At 37.3% G+C, this 24953-nt stretch overlaps 1 protein-coding gene across 1 annotated transcript in view; it reads right to left on the bottom strand.

Moving 5' to 3' along the window:
* Positions 1 to 24953, bottom strand: part of LOC127621695 (nesprin-2-like) — a 126606-nt gene that overhangs the window by 48430 nt on the left and 53223 nt on the right. Inside the window, 28 exon segments of the mRNA XM_052095418.1 lie at positions 15 to 220; positions 2371 to 2496; positions 3229 to 3390; positions 3644 to 3844; positions 5008 to 5109; positions 5423 to 5546; positions 6012 to 6115; positions 6266 to 6802; positions 6953 to 7030; positions 7864 to 7953; positions 8118 to 8207; positions 9400 to 9582; positions 9695 to 9817; positions 10234 to 10419; positions 10635 to 10772; positions 11057 to 11239; positions 12668 to 12808; positions 13735 to 13878; positions 13978 to 14128; positions 15521 to 15780; positions 16054 to 16254; positions 16980 to 17124; positions 17543 to 17877; positions 18498 to 20526; positions 21282 to 21523; positions 21980 to 22135; positions 22563 to 22745; positions 24096 to 24953. The exon segment at positions 24096 to 24953 is cut by the window's right edge and continues 1263 nt beyond it. Of these exon segments, the coding sequence (XP_051951378.1) occupies positions 15 to 220; positions 2371 to 2496; positions 3229 to 3390; positions 3644 to 3844; positions 5008 to 5109; positions 5423 to 5546; positions 6012 to 6115; positions 6266 to 6802; positions 6953 to 7030; positions 7864 to 7953; positions 8118 to 8207; positions 9400 to 9582; positions 9695 to 9817; positions 10234 to 10419; positions 10635 to 10772; positions 11057 to 11239; positions 12668 to 12808; positions 13735 to 13878; positions 13978 to 14128; positions 15521 to 15780; positions 16054 to 16254; positions 16980 to 17124; positions 17543 to 17877; positions 18498 to 20526; positions 21282 to 21523; positions 21980 to 22135; positions 22563 to 22745; positions 24096 to 24953 (7478 nt within the window).

Below are 24953 nucleotides of genomic sequence, written 5' to 3'. Positions count from 1 at the left end.
GTCTTTTACCAGACCTGTCATAATTCTTCATGATCTTTTTTGTGGATTGTATCTTATGTTCTAGTTGTTTATGGAGCTCCTGCCAGCGTGTCAACAGGCGTGATCTTGGGACAGTCTTCCCTGGCACCTCACAGCAGCAATCTTTATTCTGTAGGGCCCTGAGCTGGTCCTGGATCTCTCCCACCTGAGGCCTTATGTTTTCTAGGGCCTTGAGCAACTTCTAACAATGAGAGTGTGAGTCAGAAAGAAAGAATTAATGAATAAATAAATGAAAGAGAACAAGAAAGAAAGAAAGAAAGAAGAATGAATAAAAAAATGAATGAAAGAAAGTAGTAACAAACATTTGTCAACATCTCATGAGAACAACTCAATGGCAATGTACTCAATATAAAAAAAATCTAAAATGTATTTACATTTATTGCTCTTTGATTCAACAGTCAATTTTGAGCACAGTATTGATAATGTAAACAGTCTAACAAGAGATAAATTCAAAATGTGTTTAAAATGAACAACAACATGTATATATTAGCAATTTGTGAACTTGCACAGTAATGTTAATATTCTGATGTATATTTTCCATATACTGCACTGATATGGTCCTTTCTCAGATGAGCAAAGATAAAATCAAAAGACTGATGAGGGTCTTGCAGCACCATAATAAATTATCAACATATATATTAATATGAATATGAATGTCATTCATTATGTGCATGTTGTTCACAATCCTTAAACTTGGAATTTGAGATTTCAATTTGCTCAGTTACAAACAAAAAAATAAAGGGAACTTGGTGGTGAGATATTTTGATTTGATTACAAATGATGCTTTGCCTGCAAAATTTGAATAAATCTCTCCCACCCCCTATCCCTCCACTCTCACAGCATCTCCCTCCTTTCTCAACTGGAGTGGCTTACATGGTTGGGAGAACGTTTGAAGCACATCTATTACAGGCAAACAATAAGAGTTGCTTGCTGTTCCTCCTATATCAAGCCACCTGAGTAATGAGCTTTGGTAGTCATAAGGGGAACAATAATACGCAACCAACCAACCAACCGTTCGTCACTGACTGTTCTGCGTGAGTCAGTGCAGCTAAGAAATGAGCTTTCGTAATTTTGAGGGGGACAAATAATATAAGAGCAGCCAATGTAGGCAGCAGAACATGAAGTTCTACAGATATGGAAACCATTGTTCTGAATAATTATATTTGGAACAGAGTGTATAGTCAATGAAAAGAGAAGACCCCCACTCTTCACTTCCTCCCACATATATCAAATACTAATATTACTTTTACGGTGTACCAAACCAAATAACTCATATGAACAGCCCTCTATTGTCCTCTTATTTCAGGGTTTTTTAAACTAGGCCCCGGCCCTAAAGGGGACCACAGAAAAATGTCAGTGTAAAATAAAGTGTTTAAATGTATGTATAAAATATAAGCTAATAAAAAGCAAATCATTTGAGATGTTTTAATTATATATTCAGGGGTTTCCACACTCCTTGACCAATTAATTTATGACCTTTTAATTACCTTTCCAGTTATTTGTGATTACAGGATAAAAATTTAAAAAGAATGATTTTTTTTTAGACTGAATTGTGAATTGAAACAACCTATAAGATCCATTTGCATACAAATCGACACTATGACTTGAGTGCAAGTTTTACTCTATACAAAATCAATATCTAGCAAATTACATTTTACAGCACAGCATAACTAGAAAAAGGGAAACTCACTGAGCACTTTATTAGGAACACTATTATCCTAATAAATTGCACAATGTGGTCCTCTGCGGTTGTAGCCCATCCGTCTCAATGTTCAACATGTTGTGCATTCTGAGATGCTATTCTGCTCACTATAATTGTACAGAGGGGTTATCTGAGTTACTGCAAACTTTCTGTCAGCTCGAACCAGTCTCTCATCAACAAGGCGTTTCTGTCTGCAGAACTGTTGCTCACTGGATGTTTTTGTTTTTGGCACCATTCTGAGTAAATTCTAGAAACTGTAGTGTGTGAAAATCACTTGTGCACTAAAAAGAAAAAAAGCTCTGCTTTGCAGTGTATCACTAAGTCGCTAATGTGTTTACCCAAACTCCCTCAGAGAACACACCACAACTGAGATATGTCAAATAGGAGCATTTTATGTTGCATCTAATTTGGATCACAGATATAATTTGTATTTATTGCCAAATAACCATGGCCTGTGGATAATGTTGCCAAAGAATGGCACCATTAACCAGTGCTTCCTCAAGAACACAATGGTGATAGCTCATGGTTTAATCTTTGTGGGGATTAAACCAGCAACCTTCTTGTTACCAGTCCTGAGTACTTAACTACTACACCAGTGACCATAATATTTCAGTATGGATGTAACTAACCTCACATAACTGCAGCTGACACTGCATGTCCCCCTCCGGCTCCAAATCTAGACTGGGCACATCGGTCTCCAGCTCATCTAACTGCTTGAGCAGTATTTCTGTGACCTCCTCATACCGAGACCACTCCTATAACACATATATTGAAAGCTGAGAGTGTGTGAGCTTCACTGATAATGAATGTAATATTATATATTTTATTTCTGTGCCATCTATCTAAATTTACTTTATATAGACCAAAAATCTGAGACCACTGCAATTATTTTCATGAAAAATGATACACATTATACGAATTTGAGTAAAAAGGTTTATTGAAAAATGTGCACAAATTGCATCGTATGTGGTACTTCCCCTTTTTCTTTAATGAATGCATCCTCTTGAGCTGGCATGGATTTCACAATATGTGGAAAAACTTACAATCCATGTTATCACAGAAAGATTTGATTTGAATGTTAAAGGAGGTGTGTAACATGGTCAGTCACAAATTTGCTTATTTGATTGGTGACCCAGAAACATTCAGATTCTTAAAAATCTCTTATTCATACATCATAACTTTAAATAAAATTTCCCAATTTTGTTTTCATTTAGTTCCAGTTTTAAATTAGATTTTGTTTTTTCATTCCATATTTTCAATGAGGTCTCAGACTTCTGGACCCCACTGAATAATTAATAATAGACTTGTTAATGACAGAAGCCCATCATTGTGTTAAATTACACAATGAGTTATTGGTTGTAAATTGAATCATTAAAATGATAAATTATTAAATCATTATTACCTGGGTCTGGAGAGAGCGCTTAGCAGCGGAGAATGTCTAATAATGAAAAAGATGTAATTGATGTCCATGTAAGCCAGCACTGTACCTGCAAATTGTGTTGCATTTGGACACCATGAATCTGTGCTTGATCCTGTAGTGCTGATATTAACTGCTCCACCTCTGCTAGGCCCTGCAGAGCCCCCTCTGGCAGCTTATGGGACAGCAGCTTAACCGTTGCAACATTCTGCCCCAAGTCTCTGAAGAATCTCTGTTAAGTCAAAAGTCTAAATATTATATGACTCACATTGAGGTCAATATATATAAGAATGTACTTGGGACACAATTCTTAAGGATTTTATAATTGGTTTTTTTCTTCTCCTAAATAAAAAAATTATAATTTAGTCAGAAACAACTTTAAACAATTTTTACAGCTATTTAGATGTTCTATAAAACTGTAAGGAACTTTTCATGTCACCAGCTGCAAATTATACTCTCTCGCAACCCACAGTCCAGCTGTGTACCTTGTGTCCTCGGAGCAGGCTACGCAGATGGCTGCAGTTGTGTGGCTGTGCACCCTGACAGCGTTGCATACGTTCACAGCCCAGCTCCAGAAGATCCTTTAAACCCTTCAGAAGAGCATCAGAACATCCCTGTTGCTCAAAACTATTTTGCCAAAAAGACCTCCGCCATACATGTGTGGTCCATGTGACACCCTGCAGGTTATAATAGAACACACATTTATATTAGCATGTCAGAATCATTTAAAGTTATAGACAGTAGACAGAGACAGACAGAAAGTGACTCACTTTGGACAGTTCATGTAAACAAACATGATTTACCAATTAAATTACATTACATTATATTATACTATATTAAATTATACTTTAAAAAGCAATGAGACTTGGGTTCTTCAGCTTTTATTTTGTGCCTGTACACCAATTTCAATCTAGGTTGATCAAATTTTATTTGTTACTGTGTATTGAAGAAAAGTAATCCTGTCGAGTTTATGCGGTCACCCTAAATTGATTCATCCTAAATTGTCACCCTGACATTTATTCATTTTAAAACCCTTATTGTTTTTGTGGCAGAAAAACATGGCTTGGTTACATTCAAATTATATTACCAGATACACTTATTTGTTATATTAAAAAAGATTTTATTATTTATTTATATCCTTAAGTAGCTTCAAAGTAGCACTTTTTGTTAGAAGCTTGTAGTGTAGCTAATTGGTGACCCAACATTTGAGACTCCAAAAAGCACATAAAAGCAGCATAATAGTAATCCATAAGACTCCAGTGGTTAAAGTCTTCTCAGGCAATATGATCACTTTGGGTGAGAAACAGATAAATATTTAAATACTTTTTTACTATAAATCTCCACTTTCACTTTCATATTCTTTTCCCATTCTAAAAGTGAATATTTATAGTGAAAAAGATTAGATCACATTAGAATACATAATGCATATTAAACCATTGGAGTCAAATGGATTACTTTTATGCTGCCTTTGTGCTTTTTGGAAGTTCTGGTCACCATTCACTGTATGGACCCACAGAGCTGAGATATTCTTCTAAAAATCTTTGTGTTCTGCAGAAGACAGACATTCATACACATCTGGAATAGAGTGAGGGTAAATTATGAGAAAATCTTCATTTTTGGGTGAACTATTCCTTTAAGAAAACAGCAGTCATCTACATATTAAAAGACGACTTTGAAAAGCAAAACATTCGGCTCTATAGTACACCATGCACAGTGAGGCATTTAATGTGTTATCCAGTAATGGCAATGTGGGAAAGTGTCCTTATTTAATAACAAGGAAAAACAGGTGAACAAGCAAGGAGGCTTGCCTTAGTTTAAAACTTTCTGCCAAACCAACTGAACTGAATACCTTCATGCTGGCAAAGTCCTTCATGAGTTTGGTTGAGTCACTTGTCTGAGTTTCCCTGGTTTTTAACACAAGCAGAGGAATCTCCAACAGATGCTCTTTAGTCTATGTAGGCAGGAAGTAAAAGGACTTAGCTTTCAGAACATATTTCACAAATCAATTTATTAGACTTGTTTTGCTTTTCTGTGAACTATGGCCTTAACTGTGCATAATTTAACCTTGTATTTTGACCAAATTATAACCAATATGGTACACAAAAGAATTTAGATTGCAGGTTAAATGTTTTTTCTTAAGTTTGTTTTATAAAAAAATCTTAGAATTAAAATTCTTGAATTAACTGTACATACAAACTGTACATATACAGTGGACATTCACTCACATGGTGTTTTTTGTTTTTAATAGGTATTTTTATACTGACCTCTGAAGAATTTATATCCTGGCATGAATCCAGATCATCTGGTAATTTCTTTAATTTAGTAAGAAGCTGGGCCAAACACTCCTCTACAGACTGCCCTGGATCACTGACAGTGGCACTGCTGCACCTGCAAAAGACCATTTGAAAGTTCTGTCATGCCAAACATGAGATTGAGTGAACGCTCCGCTCTCCACTCTGGTTAAGAAGCATTTAGTAAATCGAGAACTGTTGCGCATAACAAACTCACACTACCAGTCCAATGTTTGGACACAATTTTGGTTTCTCAAGATCTTAAACTTTTGATCTAATGGCTTGCGCGTAAAGGCTTAAAATATTGGTCTATGGAACTAATAAATTGTGCCTACTGATGCATGAATGTCTCTGTAAAACTAGAATTGTAATTATTTGTTTTATTCATTTTTTTAAATTGATGAGTTGAACCATAAAGTGAAGGACAGGCAGCGGCCAACAAACGGTAAATGGGAATTCCTTCAAAATTGTTTCAAAAGCATCCCAAAGTGGATATCTAATTAAGTAGTTTTATTATATTTATATCATTTTTTTTTAATTATTGTGTGGGGCAGCTACTTACCAAATGTATTCCAGAGACTGGGAATTTTCCAGATCTATGCTGCTGCGGCTATGACAAGCCATAAACTTAATCAGTTCTCTCTGTTCCATCACCTCACACTGCATCTAGAGAGGGTAGGAGGGCACTATTTAGTCATACATTACCTGTCTGTATTGGGAAATGTGGGAGTCATTGTAGTAAGGGGTTTAAGTAGACTTTTCTTACAAATAACATGATCAAATGTAAGACTACAGTTAAACTTCACCCAAAATTACCAGTGTAGTATCTTGCTGTGGCACCGATTTGGTCGTGGTGTCTATGGATTTTGTTACTGAATCAGCTGTGCTGCCTACAGGTTGGGATTGGTCATCATCAGTAACTTCTAAAGCCTCTCTGTTAGGTGTCTGTGGGATTGAGTCTTCTTTAAATATTGGTGATTTTACTTGATCAACTATACCCGTTTCTGTGGTTATTGATACAGTGTTCTCATCTACAAATTCTGACTCTTCAGTTGTTTCACTGGCATCACTTGTTTTTACAGGGCACTTGGTCTTCTTTTCCTCAGATTTTAAAACAGTATCTTCATTTGCCATTTCAGATATAAGGCAACTTTCATTTGTAAACTCTTCAGAGTGTTCGGGTGTTGCTGCAGGTAGACAGGTAGTCTCTTCAGTAACTAATCTACTCATTGTGCCAGATATTTCATGGAGTGGAGGCTCTGTGAATCCACTTCCTGGGTTAGATTCATTTAACACTAATGTATGCTTGATTGCAGCTACATCCATGTTCTCAACATCTTCAGAAGACAATTCCTGAAGACAAAAACAACAATATGAAAAATGTAAAAATAATAAAATGATAAAGATGGGACGATTATGTTTTTTTGAATTTCCATAAACAGAAAGAACACTTGGTATGTTCTCTCCAAAAAATGTAAGAATTATATTTTGGTTAGTTTATACCTTGGTGACACACTCCGTTACAGCAGATGCAGTTTCAGTTTCAACATCTTTCTCCTCCATTATGCTCTCATCTGGATCCTGGTAAAGAGGTAGAAAAGAAAATGATTAGTGAGTAAACACGTTAACTTCAACCACTGGAGTCGTGAGTTCGAATCCATGGCATGGTGAGTGACTCCAGCCAGGACTCCTAAGCAACCAAATTGGCCTGGTTGCTAGGAAGGATAGAGTCACATGGGGTAATCTCCTCGTGGTTGCTTGGGCGCATGGATGCTACGGAGAACAGCGTGAAGCCTCCACATGCGCTGTCTCCGCGGTAATGCACTCAACAAGCCATGCGATAAGATGCGTGGATTGACGGCTCAGATGCAGAGGCAACTGAGATTCATCCTAGGTCACCCAGATTGAGGAGAGTCACTACGCCACCATGAGGATTTAGAGCACATTGGGGAGAATAAAAAGAGCTGATTTTTGGTGACTGAGAGAGGAGGAGACAGGAGGTGACTAACTGTTATAGAATGAAGGAGTGAAGTTATATTTAGCAGTGTAATGAATGCAGCCTTAGTTCTTAGAAAGAAAAAGGATGTGAGAATATGAACTTTGTTGAAACTGAATTATATACTAGATGAACTAAATGTGACATCTAAAAAAAAAGAAAAAGCAAGAGTGTTGTAAAATTAAATGGATTTGGGACATAAATTTGGAGTAAGAGGAAAAGTGTAATCAATGAAACATAGATTGTGATCACATGATTCCAGCACTAAAAAAGCATGAAAATATAGAGAAAATAGACCTTAACAAAGAATAAAAAAAAAGAACCACTGCAGAGAGGCCCAGAATGTACAGGAAAAGTCTCTTAATCAAGGTTTGACAGAGGAACAAATAAACCTAGGAGAAAGGTTGGTCCGCTTTACCTCTGGAACACTGCATGTCAGAGTTCCTGAGGATGAAGACTGACTGCCTTCATCCTCTTCCTCACTGTAAGGGTCTTCCATGGACACCTGCTTAACAGTTCCAGGGACATATTAACTAATTACGCTCTTAAGGCTGGACTAGAACATAACTGATAATGTGAATATATTTGGCTAATTTGTCTTTTTGAGCTAGCATGGGAATTTTATGAGATGCATTTTTACTTAAGCTTATAAAAGTTGAGGATAGGACTTACCATCATTTCTCCAGTGTAGGGGTGTGGCGAAGTGACTCCCAAGGTTTGGCCAAAAGGTAAGGTAATCTCAGTTTGCAGACCAATAGATGCCTAGATAGACATAAAATATACTCAGTACCATCAAGTTAAGCCTGGGACATGTCAAAGTCATGGTAACACAATCAAATCCAGGCCAATGTGGAATCTGAGTGCGCTGAACTCTGCAAAAAGCTCAGCAGATTTTACACAAAACTAGAATGTGTCATGTTTTTTTTTTATGTATTGTGGTTCATTTGATTGTTTTTCACTACCAATAAGCTCAGTTTAATTAATTATACTATGATTAAATCTATTCTGCAGAATTCCACAGATTTTTATCTTAAAACTGGAACAGAACACAAAAAACCTAGGTCATGTCATATGTAAAGTTTATGAAAGATGTCATGAGACTGCCTTAACTGGATACTACCACCATTGCAAATAAAGCCATGCCAGTAATTTTTACTGGCACACCATATTGAGGGTTTAAAGCACTTCATTTTTTAAGCACAACCAGAAACACTCAAGGTTCCCATGCATCCCCCTCTCAGAGTTGGCTTTCAAGTGCCGGGATGCTATCCTCCTCTTATTCCCACAGACATGAGAGGAAGAGAGGTCATACAATGGCCACGGACAATAAAATTAATACAAATTTACGACATTTTCATAAGATGGACAAATATTTTGTTCTAACCAGATAGATGCAAAGGTCATCTTAAATATTAGTCTATACATTACCAATTATGATGTTGGTAAAAATGATATTGATAAAATTGGATATGTTCCAAGTCATTTATAACTGAACCAAAACATCAAAACAACATTGCAAAGCAAAAAAGAAAACAACAAATCAGAATCTTTGAAGACTCCCATTAATTTGAATATAACTCATACCAAAAATGCATTAACTTTAAATTAATTTACATTCATTCTAGAAACTGGGAAGTAGACTGAATTTAAAAAAATTCAGCGTCCCTCGGTGTGACATGATATAATTCGCCAAATTCCTGTATAATTATTATATATTCACTTTTTATGAGCTCATATTAATTATATGGGATATTTTACTTAATAATATTACACTGCCAGATTATTCAACTCATCTGTAAAAAATCAAAAAGGTAAATAAAATGGTGAAAAACATGGACATGGTGACCAGTTACAGTGCTAATACACTTTCTCTTGCATATATTACATCTCTAGCCCAGTAAATCGGAAATTTCTGACTTTAAGAAAACACAAGAACACTAGTAGAGTGACAGACCCTAAGTGCTGTCTTCTGCTCCACACTGAGCTGCTGTAGCTCCTGTATGGGCTGTAGGAGCTCTTGAGCCCAATTGAAGGCTGTGAGAGTTTGTTCTGCTCCTGCAGGAAGCCCCAGGCCTGGTCTGCAGCTCTCAATTTCATCAATGGTCCTCTTCATGGACTGGATATTGTCCAGGATGACCTGCCAGTGAGCAGAGAGAGAGAGAGAGAGAGAGAACACATAAGGCATAGATTTCAAAGATATGAGACAACTGTTTGCTGTGAAATCTGAGCATTTCCAAGATGTAATGTACCTGTGTGTTCTGGAGATGTTCCTCAGGTGAGATGTTCTCTGTGTCAGTCATGGAAAGGATTGTTCTGATCTTTGTCAAATTCTTCTCCATCATCTTCACCTCTGCTTCAATGGCATCCATCTCCTATACAAGAGTTATAAGTTAATTCTGGTTCAAATTCTGGAACAGACGAGACCACCTTAGGGCTTTTAAATTACCCTAATCCCTGGGTTAAGTAACAGGTAAAGGTCACACTTTTAACCCTGGGTTAAGTAACATTTCACATTTATAAATGTTAGAGCATAACTAGAAAAAAAGTCTATTCACTATAGAATTTTCCATTGCATTCCTATGACTTCTCCAGGCCTGGAAATCACACTTTTAAAATTCCCTGAAATACCAGGTTTTCCATGCCAATATGAACCCTGTGTGCATGATTTATATAGTCCTAAAAATTATGTGTACAATGTAAATCCTGTAACTGTAAAATAAAATATGTAAAAACAGATGTAAATCCATAAAATATTAACATTTGTGGTTTTAGTGTTTCAATTGCTTACATCCGCTAAGTGCTGAAGGTGGGACAGAGGATCCAAAACACTTTGCTGCATATGTGTGATATCTTGCATAGCCAGTTGGAGAAGCTGCTCTTGAGAAGTGGTGTCACACACTGGAGTGATCTCCTGAAGGGCAGGCACGAAGGCCTCCAGAGCTGCTCTGTATCCCTCCGATTCATCCAGCATCATCTACACACACCAACAAAAGGCCATACAAAAACATTTAAATCAAAATACAAAATCTAGAGGCCTCTTAAAGAGATCCATTAGCTAAATTAGATAGCAATTTCTCATAAATAAGGTATACAAGTATAGTTTTATTCTGTTTGAAGTTACATATTATATTTCCCATTAGGAATAAATTGCAAACAGCTTTAGTGTGAGGAATTGACCTTAAACCTTACCTTGAGGGAGTTGGCGTGGCCGTGGAAGCATTTCGCAGTGGTGTAGGTTCTGGGGGCAACCAGCCAGGACTGGGCCTCTCTCAGCCAGCAGGTGGAGCTACTGAGTAAGCCCTCATACTCCTGTAGACAGGCAGGGATCTGTTGGGAACACAACACTCGTTTTAGCCTGACAGACTGTGTTTCTTAGAAGTACACAATCAAAATAGCCCAAAACTGGTAAAGTGGTTTGCTGGTCTTGGCTGGTATAAGTTGGTGTCCCAGCCTTGAAAGCTAACAAGTGTCCAAAACATCCCTAAAACCAGCAAAATAGACCAGCCCGACCAGCAAGGCCAGGCTGGGAGACCAGCTTACCACATTTGGCTGGTTCACAGTTTTGGTATTAGTTTACAATGTGAAACAAGAATGTATAGCATTTCACTGACTTTGCTGATGAGGGTGGTCCTGTGCTCAGCCAGCTTGGCTGTGGTCTGGTAGAGCTGCAGTGGTTCTGTGAGCTGGTCCATGAGGATGTGTGCCCTCTCAGGCTGTTCCTCAGCAAGCTCTTGCACTTCAGCCTCTAGCTCAGCTATACAAGTGTGCCACTGATCCAGCTCATCCCAGATACACTGCACACACAAATTTTGTCAATAAAAAAAATACAAAAAAAGGCTTTACAGAATTACAGTCCATTCAATATGTTGTATTGTCTTTAGGTCTTCCAGAGTTTTTGTCCACTAAAAATGTTTAAAGACATATTTTAAATGTTTCTTTGAACAAATAAACACTCATGTAAACAACAGTAAACCCTTTAAGCTCTGAAGGTGTGTTCAAAGATTTCCTGTTTCACTGCTTTTGTTTTGTTCCCAATAATGTAATCTGTAACAGAGTTAAATTTAGCGCTGATACAAAGCAGCAATCAAAAGTTACAGCAATACAAATATAATTTATTCTAGCGTCTGGAAATATTCTTCATATCTCCAAAAGCCTCTCCAAACATACAAAACAATAACTGTACATAAGAACTAATTGCACATACAAACACAACAATGACTTAATGCTAGCATAGTTGCAGACATGATTTTAGTAATGAGATTTCACAGAATGAATTTCATTCTGTGCCATTCAAGTCATTATTGAGTTTGTCTCATGTACTTGGCACCATCTCCTAGTGGCCATATGTAATTAGAGCGATTGATGACATGACTCTCTGCCCAAATATGGAGGATTATCACCACAGGTAGGAGCAATCCGAACCCAATCCAAATGCTTTATCATTCCATGACACTACAGCATTTCTGATTATGCCATCTGATCCAGGAAAGTTAATGTGTTTGTAGCCAGATAGCAAGATGCATATTGTGCTTCATGTGGGTTATCTAATTATCTGCATCTGATTACTTTGTGGGTGGGCTCATTTTAAAGAAAATCGCCTCCTCTAAGTAATGGTATGTGATATTTTAATTTGTTCATTTTTTGCAAAAACGTGGCATATGAGCAACACCTGTTCACATGAAACAAGTTATATCAAGACAAAAACTTAGATATTATTAACTATATGTTTGTCTGCGAATAACAAATAGGCTGGATGTATTCTACACTTTGAGAGCTTTCAAACAAATTATGACACATGACTATGATAAGTTTGACTTTGATTTGTCTGCAAATTTCAAAGCACTTGTTCAGTTTTGTTAATAACACCTACATGCATTGTAAAGTAGAGCTTCTAAGCTTTAAAATGATACCTATTTTGTGCTGGTCAAGACTGTAGTTATTCATATTTAGATTTTATTTCCTTGCATGCCCACTCGCTGACCCATCCAAGCTTAAAAGGGTTAAAAATCACAGCCTTATTTTAATGAATGCTAAGCTGGAATAGGAGAAAGTCATTAAAAAAATTACACACTTCCCCTTTAAATGTAGCATCTACTCTGACCGAACTCTAAATATTGGCTATCCTTAAACTTTTGTATTTTGTAAAAAGTAATATGACAGACATTTAATACAAACATTAAACTTCTATTTTGTGTGTGTGAAGGAGAGCAGAGCACATGTACCTTTTGTGTATGTTCAGCCTCAGAGAAATTAGGGCTCCTTTGCTTCAGCAGAGCATGTACACAATTCAGTCCCACAGTTACGTCTCCCACCTTCTCAGTTATTTTATGAAGAGGACCACTCCTCTCCATAACCGTATCCATCTGAAACAAACACAACTGTATTAACTTAATTTAATATAAAAAGAGCACACAAGCACATTACTTTCATGTGCTGGAAAAGGCACTAGAATCCTTGGTTGATATAACAGTATAACTAGTATTAAATGATAAACAGTCAGTCTTATTATTGTTAAAAAAAAAATACTAAACTAAAACATTTTCAGAACTCCACAACTAATTACAAAAAAATACAAATGACCTAAAATTAATTGTAGTTTTTGATAGGTCTGCACACTTTTTCCCTTTTTTATTTTTACACCAGTCATGTTGAAACAGGACTCAAAAAATTCTGCCTCACGGCCTTCATCAACCCTAACCCTAACCTAACTGTATATTTATTAAACATGAAAATGCCACAAGATATCAACAATAGACAAAAGAAAGCTCTGAGACATTTAACGCTGTTAACTATATCTAAATGACATCAGTTTTGGGGCGGCTGTGACTCAGGTGATAGTTTCTCAGGTTCGATTCCTGGCCCCCATGACTTCACATGCCAAAGTGTCCTTGGGTAAGACACTGAACCCCAAGTTGCTCCCAATGGCAGGCTAGCGCCTTGCATGGCAGCTCTGCTGTCATTGGTGTATGAGTGTGTGTGTGTGTGTGTGAGAGAGAATTGATGATTGGGACAAAATCTATATACTCTATATAAGTGCAGACCATTTACCATAACCCATTATCTTTGGTAGCTAAAAAACTAAACTAAATCTAAAAACTAAAACAAATACAAAAACTAAATATACTGAAACTAATTAAACTATGATTTAGTTTATTTAATTTATTTTTTCTTTAATGTAAAAACTAATGAAATCTGTCCTAAATTGAATGGACAAATGGAAAATAAAATTGAAAATTCTAAACTATAAAAAAAAATTTAATTATAGTATTTAATTGCAAAGAGTAAATACCTTTTCCTCAGCCTCCAGCAGGGAGAGGTTGAGCTCATCCTGTAAGGTCTGAATCTCTGGGGGTACACAACTCCATCTCTTCTGTACTCTGTTCATGACATCCTGCAGTCGAGCCTTCTGTGAGACTAATTCCACTTTAACCTCCTAGAGAGTGATACAACACAATAATTACAATATCTACAATCAATCACTGAAGAGATGGACATTCCCCATAATCAAACACAGACAGTGAAAAAAACCAACCTGTAAATGTTCAGCAGCAGACTCAGACTGCAAGATGGTCAAAAGAGAAAGAAAACTCTGCTGTATTGCACCCATTTCCTCCTGCACCCGACCAAACTCCTGTATCTCAAAAAGGGCCTCACGGCGGACGTTACTGCTTTTATCTCTGAGACTATGCATAAAAAAAAAAGTTTAAATCTAAACACCTCTTGCTTGTGGGTAGTTTATGTACACTTATGGAAAGTTGACAACAGGATAATTTTAGTCCAGTTATTATACATGCAGCTTGAATTACCTTATATTCACAGAGAGACTATATTCAATATGAGTAATTTTAAAAACAGGCAAATTTAAAATTTATAAAACTAGTCAGGTCAAAAACAAGCTAAATATTGCACTGCAAAATAATTTTTTAATTGGGGGGGGTTGTAAAAAAACAATTAAGCTGTCCAAGTTAACACATTAATGCTTGCAATTAAATAAAAAGTTTAACGTGTTTTTATTCTTAAGAATTTTATCCTTAATTGTGATAAACACATAGCATAAACCAGCTTATACACTGGTCGGAGCAGGGTGGAACCTTTGCAATGTGTCCGCCTGAAGTCATTACACTGACGCACACCCACAACAGCCATGTCAGTGATCAAATAATGGGGAAAGGCCCTCTTAATGCCATTTGTTGTACAAAACAAGCCCAGCTTGGACTTGTGACAGAAGCATGTCAAGTCTTAATCATCACGAAAAGGCAGAACAAAACATTTTGTGTAAGTGCTTTTCATGTGGAGTTCAAAGCGGTGATTGACACTGGTGTTGACACCCTGGAGTGAATCATGAATGCATCTTCACGAATGCTGTAGCAAAGAGAATAGCCACAGTCTGTGGAGGATGGGAGTTTAAGAGATTGAATGCACATTGCAATGAATACTCAACCTTTGGTCGCATAGTTCTTTCAATCAGTCAACTTCCCACTTAGACTTTGGGAAGTGTTTAATGTTACTTGAATTGGTGCTATTTTAGTGAATTTCTATCTTTATTCTGTGGAAGGCTTTGTTTGGATTATTATTGTTATATATTGTTTTCTTTTCTAAGACAACAATAAAGTGCATTTTGACAGGAAGTATATATATATATATATATATATATACAGTAACATTTCAGCACTTTGAAAATCTGCGATTAATCACAATTAGCTATGACAAATTATGCGATTAATACCAATTTAAAAATGTAATCAACTGACAGCACTAGTAAAAATATCTGAACCTTAATTATTAATTAGCTATTAACTTGGATTAACTACATTTTTTTTATTTACCCTCTTGTCAAATAGATGTTTTTCCTGGATTTAAGCATAAAATTCACACATTTTGCAAAATTTCTTTGATAAAATGTTATACTGTAAATTATGTCATTGTTTCTGAAGTAAATATATCTTGTTTGAAGATATTTAGTCTTTTTACTATAAAACAAGACAAAAAATTAATATAATTTCTTTTTTTATTATTATTTATTTACCAGTATGGACATGTTATGCGTTAACTACTCATGTGTTTATACGCCATACCTTCTGCAATGTCCCTGAAGAGACTGCAAGTCCTGATAGATTTGAGGAGACTCTTTCAGCTGCTGTAGATTTGAGACCCCAAGCAATCGTGCCATATGGTGTTGTAGAGAAGCCAGGGTATGTTGCTCCTGCTCAGTCCCATCCTGAAGATGCTCCATTTTGGTCAGAACACCCTGAAGCTCTTCCAGGGATCCCATCATCAAAGATGAGTCAGGAAGATCCATCTGTAGACTGTCAAGATCTTCCTTTGATTTATTTAGCTGCACAACACACCCCAACATGAACACAAACAAATTAACAAGCAGTTCAAAACAACTTTTTACTTCATAACAAATTTGACAAGCTCGTTAAATGTTAAAGGTGAAATGTGCAATTTTTACATTTTCTCCTATCTTAGCTTAAATGTAGATGGACTAGTATAAGGAAGCCATTCACAGGCTGACTTTCCAAAAATTGTTAACAGTAATTATACACCACTTTTAAACAGACTGGAGAGAAATAAATATGGTTATCAAGATTTTTAAATTACTAACACGTGTCATAAATTCCATCCACTCTGCTTCTTTATGAGCTGTGCTGTCTTTGAGTGAATCCACTCTGCACTGCAGAACTGCCAAAGACCTCCACAGATGTCCCAGCATCAGGTCAGCAGGTGCATTGCAAGGCTGATCCAGGCAGCTTTCTCTCAACTCCTCCAGCCTTTTAGCTAGGTTCTTTAGCTCAGACAGGAGCACCTGCAGATGAAGAGAATTTAATTGCAAGTTGACATATCCTGCATTTATTGCTACACAAGACTAAATTTGCATTACAAATACACTCTGTGTCCAAACATTTGTGGACACACAATGATCTTGATGAACATTTAATAAAAAAAAAAATAGCCATCAATTCCCCTTTTGCTGCAGCTTCCACTCTTCTGGCAAGGCTTTCCACTATACTGTATGTAATACCATGCTGCAGGGATTTGCTAACAGTCAGACACAAGATGTTGGGCAATGGGCCTGGCTCACAGCTGCCATTCCAATTTGCCCCAAAGATGTTCAGTGGGGTTCAGGTCTGAGCTTGGAGCAGGCCAGAAAAGTTATTCAGCACCAGATGCAATGCCCTAAAATGCCATTGAATGGGGTTGCATTCTGATTTGTCATCACTGGAATTAATAGCAACTCATTTATTAGAAAGGTGTGTCCACATAGTTTTGGCCTAATAGTGTATATATATCCACACACAAAAAGCCCTTCAAACATGCAAAAGTCAGAATTTCTATACTCTATTTGTAGATTATATTGCATCTGATTTAGCCCCAAACATTTAAACAAGTTTCTTCCATCATCTTTTATTAGAGCTCCAAGGGTATCACCACAGTGCATTTAAACTGTTATCTGACAAAATGCATGATAAACTATGATGGAAGTGAATTCTTTCACACAATGACTAAATACAACATTGAATGTCAACATACCTGTACTTTCAGCTGTTGGTCTTGGCAGGCTTCTAAATTAGTCAGTTTTTGACTTAAGCTTTTTGAGATTTGAGAGTCAATGTTTTTGAGATGTAGACTGATTTCTTCATGGTGGCTCCTGTGCACCCTTTGGTCTCTCGTGCACCTAAATTGAGGCGGAAACATTGAACTATTATATTCAGTTAACTGCCTCAGATACATTTAATTTAACTAAATAGATGCATTCCATTCAGACTAATTGTTAGTTTCTGTGCATGTTTTCAGTGGATAAATGTTTCTAAGTACTGTGCTGTATGCCAGGTATTTGAAAAGCTTTTTGAGGAATATGCTTGATTGCCTAAAAGCTAAAAGTATTTTTCTCCTTCGGTCCAACAATCTAGTTGTTCCATGCAAAAACAATTAGATTGTTATTTTCAATTTGATTTGAGAATGTGATAAACTAAAGTGGTACAAAAATAATCAGAGCGTTCTGAATGCAACACTCTGAATAATAGGTGGAGGTTACCTAGGCTTGATAGAACAACACTCTATAATTAACAGGGTAGGATTGGAGTGATACCTACCTATGTAAGGCCTCCAGTCTGAGCTGAGCCTGAACTTCTAATTTGGCATCTTGTACTAAAAAGTGACTCAAAACCTGGATATGAAGCTGCTCAGTTTTAGGAATAGAGAGGCATGTATGCTGGGGTATGCATGAACAAACTTCAGCCAAGTGGGCCTTGAAACCCTCAGCCAGACAGGTAGAAGTCTGTTGAATATGGCGCTGTTCCTCTTTGCAGTCTTTGAAGCTGACAGAGGGAATAATCAGATTGGATTCAACCTGCTGAAAGAAGCTCCTAGCTCCCTGAATGGCCCAGCGGTAATGTTTCAATGCCTTCTGTGCCTGGAGCAGCTTGTCCTGGACAACCAAACTCAAATGATCAGAACTTGCATAAACAATTCACACATAAATAACAATTTGACCTTTTAAATGAATGTTATGTCAGAATTTACTCATACTCATGTCACTCCAAACCAGGTTTTCACTGAAAAATGACTTCAATTCATGTAGTTTTTTTACTAAACCAATCAGATGTCACAGTATTAAAGCTGATGTAATTTATACGCCACTAACGCCACTGAATGGGATTGCAAAAATAAACAATGTTTTCCAAATATGCCCCTAGCCTGCAGTTGTTTTTGAATAAAGTTGTTGGATCAAGTCTAAGCGATGCGCTCAAAACAAAGGAACATTTATAGCGCCACAGAGACACGATGTTTACAGTTTTAGAGAAAATGAACTTATGAATGGCTTACTTATAGTTGTCTCTGTATATTAAGCTGGGATAGAAGAAAGTATTTTAACACTGAAAAAAAAACATACATTAGCTTTAAAAGTGAGTGGTACGAAGCAGCAAAACTAGATTACTCCAAACAAAGCTATCTACACTGATGTTGATTATAACAGAAGTGTTTAAAATTTGTCACGTCGCACCATGTGCTGGCAGTGTAGACACAGTGTAAGTGTCTTAAGCTTACCATATGCTTAATGCAATCATTAAGAGTTATTTGGCCAAGAGCAATGGTTTTCTTGTAGCTTTCTGCCTCGGCTCCTTTCCTGCAGCTTGCCAACATTCGTAGCACAGACTCCACAGTCCTGATCAGTGTCCAGTGCTTCCGCAACTCTGCATCCAAAGCCTTATTCTCTGGTTCCAAGTGGATGGTCTCTTTCAGGTCTTGTCGAATACTGTTGAAAAGGTCACTAAGCACACTGATATCTGTGGAACTGCTGAGATCCTCAACCAGAGTGGACTCCAGGGCTTTAGCCTCATTACTGACTGTGAGCTCCCAAAAGGCTAGCTGCTCAATGGTCCTGGTGAACTTTTGCTGTTCTGCTGTCAGCTGGGATGGATAGAGATCTTTTGAAATAGCCTCCAGGTGGTCAATGGCCTCTTGACATGTCATTTTCAACATGGGAAACTCCACCAGGAGAGCCTGACAGAAGCTTAGCCTTGTGTCAGTACCGAAGCTTGAGTCTGAAATATGCAACAAGCTCTTCTTCACTTCCTCTCTGGAGTCCTCCATTCGCTGCCTTAAACTAAGGTAGATTTTCTGCTCCTTGGCTTGCTGGTCTAGTAGGTGTATTCTCCTCTGTAAGTCTAGTATAGCATGAAGAATCGCATTCCTTTCAGGTTCTGGAAAGTGTGGAATTTCCTGGACCTTACACAGATGCTCCATCAGCATTTGCTTATGATGTTCAATAGCAAAGAAAGAATCCCTTGTAAAAGGATACTTTTGCCTCATGATGTCAGTATTCATCTCTTGTAAGCTCTTCTGAATGACATTATTTTCCTTGGCAGAAGATTCCTGGGCATTCAGAAGCTCTTCCAGCACCCATTGTGAGCCCCGCTTACGGTTCACGACCCCTGAAACTTCTTTTTGTAAAGATGTAAGCCGGTCAACAAGCTGAAAGCTTTCAGGTACACTTAAACCCTGAGTCACATTCTTGGTTTCATCTATCAGAGACTCAATTATATTTACTTGCTTCTCAGCCTCCTTTAAAGCCTCTGTGCATATTTGAAGCTGGACTCTCAATTCTGGGATGGTAGTTGCAAGTTCAGAAGTCATAGGCTTTACAGACTCTTCCTCCAATACTGAGGTCAGCCAAGAGCTGCTGTCAGCGATCTGTTTCCAAAGTATTTCTCTCATTTGCAAAATTCGGTTCATTTCCACCACAGTACAGTCAGTGTTCTCTGTAATCTTAATGTACAAATTTTCTAAGGATTTGAGAGTGGGTAACATGGCAATGGAATCTCCCTCGCTGAGTCCTGTAATTTCTTGTTTTAGCCCTTTTAAAACAGAGGCCATTTGAGACCTCTTTAGAGATATTTCCGATTGCAGTTTCTTCATGAGGTTGATCTGGTGACTTGCCTCCTCAGGAAACAGAGACAACCTCCTTCTCCTACTAACTTTGCTCTCTGTTTGTTTAGCCCATGTGAAATAATCCCTTATAATCCTTATAATCGGTGAACACTCATTGTCATTAGAAGTGTTAGAATGTAACTTCTCCTGAACCAGAGCAAGCTGAGAATTAAGACGCTGCATGGTGTCCTCAATATCCTTGAGCTCATTCTTCCTCAATGGACTTAAGGAAAGATCCTGAGAGAGCTCAAGAAGGTACAGGTAACGCTCACTCAACACTATCAGGTCAGCAGTTTCAACAGCTTGCTGTAATATATTTTGACAGTCTTTCTGTCCTTGAGACTTCTCCAGAAGCTCTAGTTCACATCTAATCTCTCTGGACTCTTGTAGCAGCGCGGACACTTCTGCTGTGCAAATGTTATTTTGCCACAGACTCCTTAAAGCAGCCCTTTCCAGAGTTTGCCAATTCTCCTGCAAATTTCTAACTGGTTCAAAGCAGACCACAAGTCCTTCTGCTTCACTCAGATGGGCTGAGATCTGGCAGCATGTCTGTAGGAGCTCCTCAAACAAGCCTCTGTTCTTCTGCATAGTTTTCAAGAATGCACTCAGTTTTTCTGCTTGCAGGGTGCTGCTTTCAATATAATCCCTTCAAAATGGTGAGGAAATTGTGGTTACTTTTCAGTGTTGTTCAATATCTACACTACCAGTTAAAAGTTTGGACACATTCTTTAGTTATACAATTTTTAACACTTTAGAATAATAGTAAAGTCATCGGAACTTTGAAAGAGCAAATCTAGTAAAGAGTCTCTAAAAGTAAATGTTGAAAAAAAAAAAAAAATCTTATATTTTTGATTCTTTACAATAGTCCCTGGGATGTATTTTAGGATTGAAAGAGTCCCCTCGTACTGTAATACTGGTTATTTGTTGGCTGTTTTTCCTTCAAATTCTGCTCCTATTTTTTTTTTATTAAACTTTTAGTTTAAGAAATTTGTTCGGTACATAGGTAAAATTGATATTTGTCTACAAAACATTTTTAAAGAATAAATCTTAATTTTTTAAGATGTCCAAACTTTTGTGGTAGCTGGAAATCTAAGTAAATCGCATGAATTACTATGACTGATTAAAAAAAAAAAGAAAACATTCAAAATCAGACAACATTTGAGAATGAGTGTAGTCTGTCAATGTGTTTTATTAAAATTGTAAGAAATACAATTTTATCTTTCCTTTTTACTATGTTTTACCATGTTTCAAAATATTAATTCCATGTCAAATTTTCTTCCCATTTGATAATTAAAGTACAATATGAACAGTACAAGACACAGACAGTACATGTTCTAAATTGAAGCTCATCTTTTAAGTCAAAGGTACCTTCACCTGCCCTGAAAAGTCAAGGATACTCACATTGTCAGTGTGCTCAGCTCTGCCTCCAGAGTGTGGAGTGCATCTTTTAGAGCCAGTTTTTGCTGGTGGTAATGTGTAACCTGCTGAAGCTGTGATTTTTTAAACTGTGCCATGGTAGAAGTATCCAGCAGCAATGCATTCCATCTCCCCTCTATCCTCTGCTCATGCTCAGTAGAGTACCCTCCGCTAGCTCCATGCTCCGGCAGCCTCGCTATATGCTCCAATACACACTGCCTGCAGATCTGTGACACCCAGAGGGATATCACATCTCAGTAAAACTTTCATCACAAATGTTTCATTAACAGCATGACCTAATGATCTGTCTGCATAATATAATGTAATAATGTTGTTAATCAATATTTAAATGGTTGTAGTTGCTGCTCAAAGTCAGGAAGTTTACTCTGAATATCTGTCCGGCGACGGAACACGAGGACAATTGCATTTCAGACCGTACATGGAATGGCGATTTTTCACATAAGCAGTAAGGAGATTTAAGAGTCCTCATACATTTTAGTGTGAACAAGCCACTTTTGGAAAACACTTGAAAACTGCAGTGTGGATGGAGAGCATTTTGTAAAGCTGCTCAGGGCTTGTCTCAGTAGTGGCAAACTAGATCTTGAAGACTGATCACTTCTTTTCACTGTACTGCTATTTGTAGGGTTTTGGAAAAGCCAAAGTAATGATGGAATGTACTGTACCTCTGCTTCTTCCAGCTGATGAGTCATACGTGTAAGGCTCAATTGGGCTTGCTGGTTCCGGCATCTGCAAACCCGCAGGAAAGTCCATGCCAGACTTGCCTCTGACTCTGTGAATACCCAGTTAAGACACCAGGCATCCTCCCTTGACCTGGTTTCCTATGAGAATGAAAGTATTAGAATTTGAATGTAAATTTAATGAGTGAGAAATTTAAAACAGACAGACAGGAAAAATTATATAACAACTACAGAAAAAAGCAGCACAGAGCACAGGAAATCCCAATAAACTCCTTCCTGTGCAATTTCCTCCAAAAGCCCAAGAGGGATACACAGCCATAATGTCAAAGATAGATTGAAGACTGGCATTATCTGATATCAGGGAGTTCATAAGGTCTTGCATTTGAGGGCAAAAGTCTTCATTTAAACAGCTAACAAACACTTTATACAAAAAGTAATGTTGCTGAAGGTTTATTTAGCTATTTTCATCCAAATGTTAATTACACTGCAGTTGCTATAGTTCTTTAAGTTGAACCTTGAATGTTTTTCAAGACAGAATCCACACAATGTATTCACATACTTTACGTACCTCAGAAACATGACTGGTTACCAGGAGTGGCTGAAAATTAGCAACAGTGTCCACAAAAGTAGCCCACACCCTGGACTGCTCTACATGCCTTGTTTTATCCTCACCATCTGCTCCCAATCCTCTGTTTTGGGATGCTTTGTTCAAGCCAAATAGATCCGAATTGGCTCCGTGCATGTCTTCAGACTAGAAAAAAAAAGGCAAAAGGGTTGTTTCATATTTCAGCACTAAAGTTCACTATACCACAGCTTGCACCTGCTCTCTTTAAAGGAGAAAATACAGCTCTGCTCTCAACTCTGTTATTAACAGATTCAGATGAAACAGGAATTCTGCCTGCAGGGAATGGCGTCTTCCTTCTTGAAGGCGTGGTGTTCCCTGAGGCCTCAACACACTCAAAAAAAGCAGTGTTGCAGGATCTACTGCCAACACACAGCAGCTGGCACAAGGAAGCCAAGTTTCCACTCAGAAACAACATTGCATAATATCTAAATTATCTTTAAATTAAAAAACATTAACTTATAAATTGTTCTACTGTTATTTGATGCTGCTGTGTGAGAAGTCCAACATATATGTATGGCTATATGTGTAGAATGTAGAATAGTCATGATTCTGATAAATCCGAGCAATCTGAATCAGAACCACAATTTGGTTCTGATTTTTTAAAAAAATTATTTAAATGAACGGTTAATGACGCAAATTGTACAAAGTTATTACCAATGGCTTCTTCCTGAATCCTGTGAAGTTACACAAAAGCAGTGTTTGAATGAAAATTAACTGCTTTAACCCAAAGATTCTCTCATCATTTACTCACCCTTATGCGACTCCATATGTATATGATTTAGTTTTTTCTGCTGAACAACAGACCAAAATTTAAAATCTCCAAAATGCATATAAAAACAGCATAGAAGTTATCCATATGAGTCCAGTGGTTAAATCCTTGTCTTCAGAAAAGATATGATTGGTGTGGGTAAGAAATTGATCAATATTTAAGTCCTTCTTACTATAAATCTCCACTTTCCATTCCATTTTGTTTTAAGCGATTCATTCTTGTGCATATCACTGGTCAGGGAGAATTTATAGTAAAAAAATCACTTAAATATTGATCAGTTTCTTACCCACACCTATCATATCACTTCAAAAAACATGTTTTAAATACTGGAGTCTTATAGATTACTTGTATGCTGCTTTTATATGCTTTTGGTAGATTCAAACTTTGTCACCATTCACTTGCATTGAATGGACCTACAGAGCTGAGGTATTCTACAAAAAAAAATCTTCTTTTGTGTTCTGCAGAAGAAAGTCATGCACATCTGTGATAGCATGATGGTGAGTAATTGAGAAAGATAATTTTTATTTTTGGGGGAACTATCCCTTTAATAGTTTATCAGTCATATGGGTACTGAATGTTACCACCTCGCTTATGGGCTCTTCAAGTGCTTGGAAAGTGATGTCATTTATGCTGTAGATTGATGCATTCATTTATGATATTTATGAGTCCATTCACATGAAAATAAAAACATCTAAAATGAATCCTACCTGCAAAAGAAAACTGCTCTCTAAATCTTCTGTCCTCTGTGCTTCAGCGTAGTTACTGAATTGTGTCTCTGCTGGGACACTGATAGGATTTTGAGTTGTACACTCAGTGTTCAGTTCAGGTGAAGCGTCTGCTGACATTGATTCAGAGGTCTCTGCATGTATTGACTTCACAGATTCCTCTGCTGTTAAGACCACATCATCTGGAGTAAGGTCAGTGAGAGATTGAGAGATGGTACATGCCACTGAATGTCTATTCTCAGTTTCTGTTTGTAAGAGATTCAAACTATGTTTCTGTATGGTGTCCATAGCTCCCAAAGGTTTGCGTTCTGTATTCTGTGTACACTCAGCTCTCACAAAAGTTGAAGTATCCATTGGCATTGATTTTGAAACATCTGTATGTATTGACAGCAGTGATTCTACTGCTATAAAGATGGCAGCATCTGGAGAGCCTGTGGAATTGGTATGGGCAGCTCCAGCGTGAGAAATGCCAATTGTCTCTGTATGTTTGTCATTAGTCTCTATTTGTAGTAGATCTTCGTTCATGGGGTCCATAGCTCCTGGTAGTTTGCATTCTGTATCCAATGACATTGCAGTATCTGAAGTCTCAGTCAGTGATGTATCTGTGGTGTCCACCAGTCTTGTCTCAGTTTGAGGGCATTCTGAAACAGTTGTGTTTGTATGTTTGAAAATTGGAGTCTTCAACTTAACATTTGTTGTCGGTTCTATGACAATTGCTTTCTTGTTCTTTTTCCTTCTTTCAATAACATTTGAAGGGTTTTGGGTGTTGTTTTCCAAGTTTGAGAGCTCTTTGTCTGGTGCATTTGTGTTTTTGTCACAGGTGACCTCTTCCTCAAGACT

Source organism: Xyrauchen texanus, chromosome 28 (assembly GCF_025860055.1).
Source record: "Xyrauchen texanus isolate HMW12.3.18 chromosome 28, RBS_HiC_50CHRs, whole genome shotgun sequence".
NCBI classification, from domain to species: domain Eukaryota; kingdom Metazoa; phylum Chordata; class Actinopteri; order Cypriniformes; family Catostomidae; genus Xyrauchen; species Xyrauchen texanus.
This window is presented reverse-complemented; position numbering and strand designations above follow the sequence as displayed.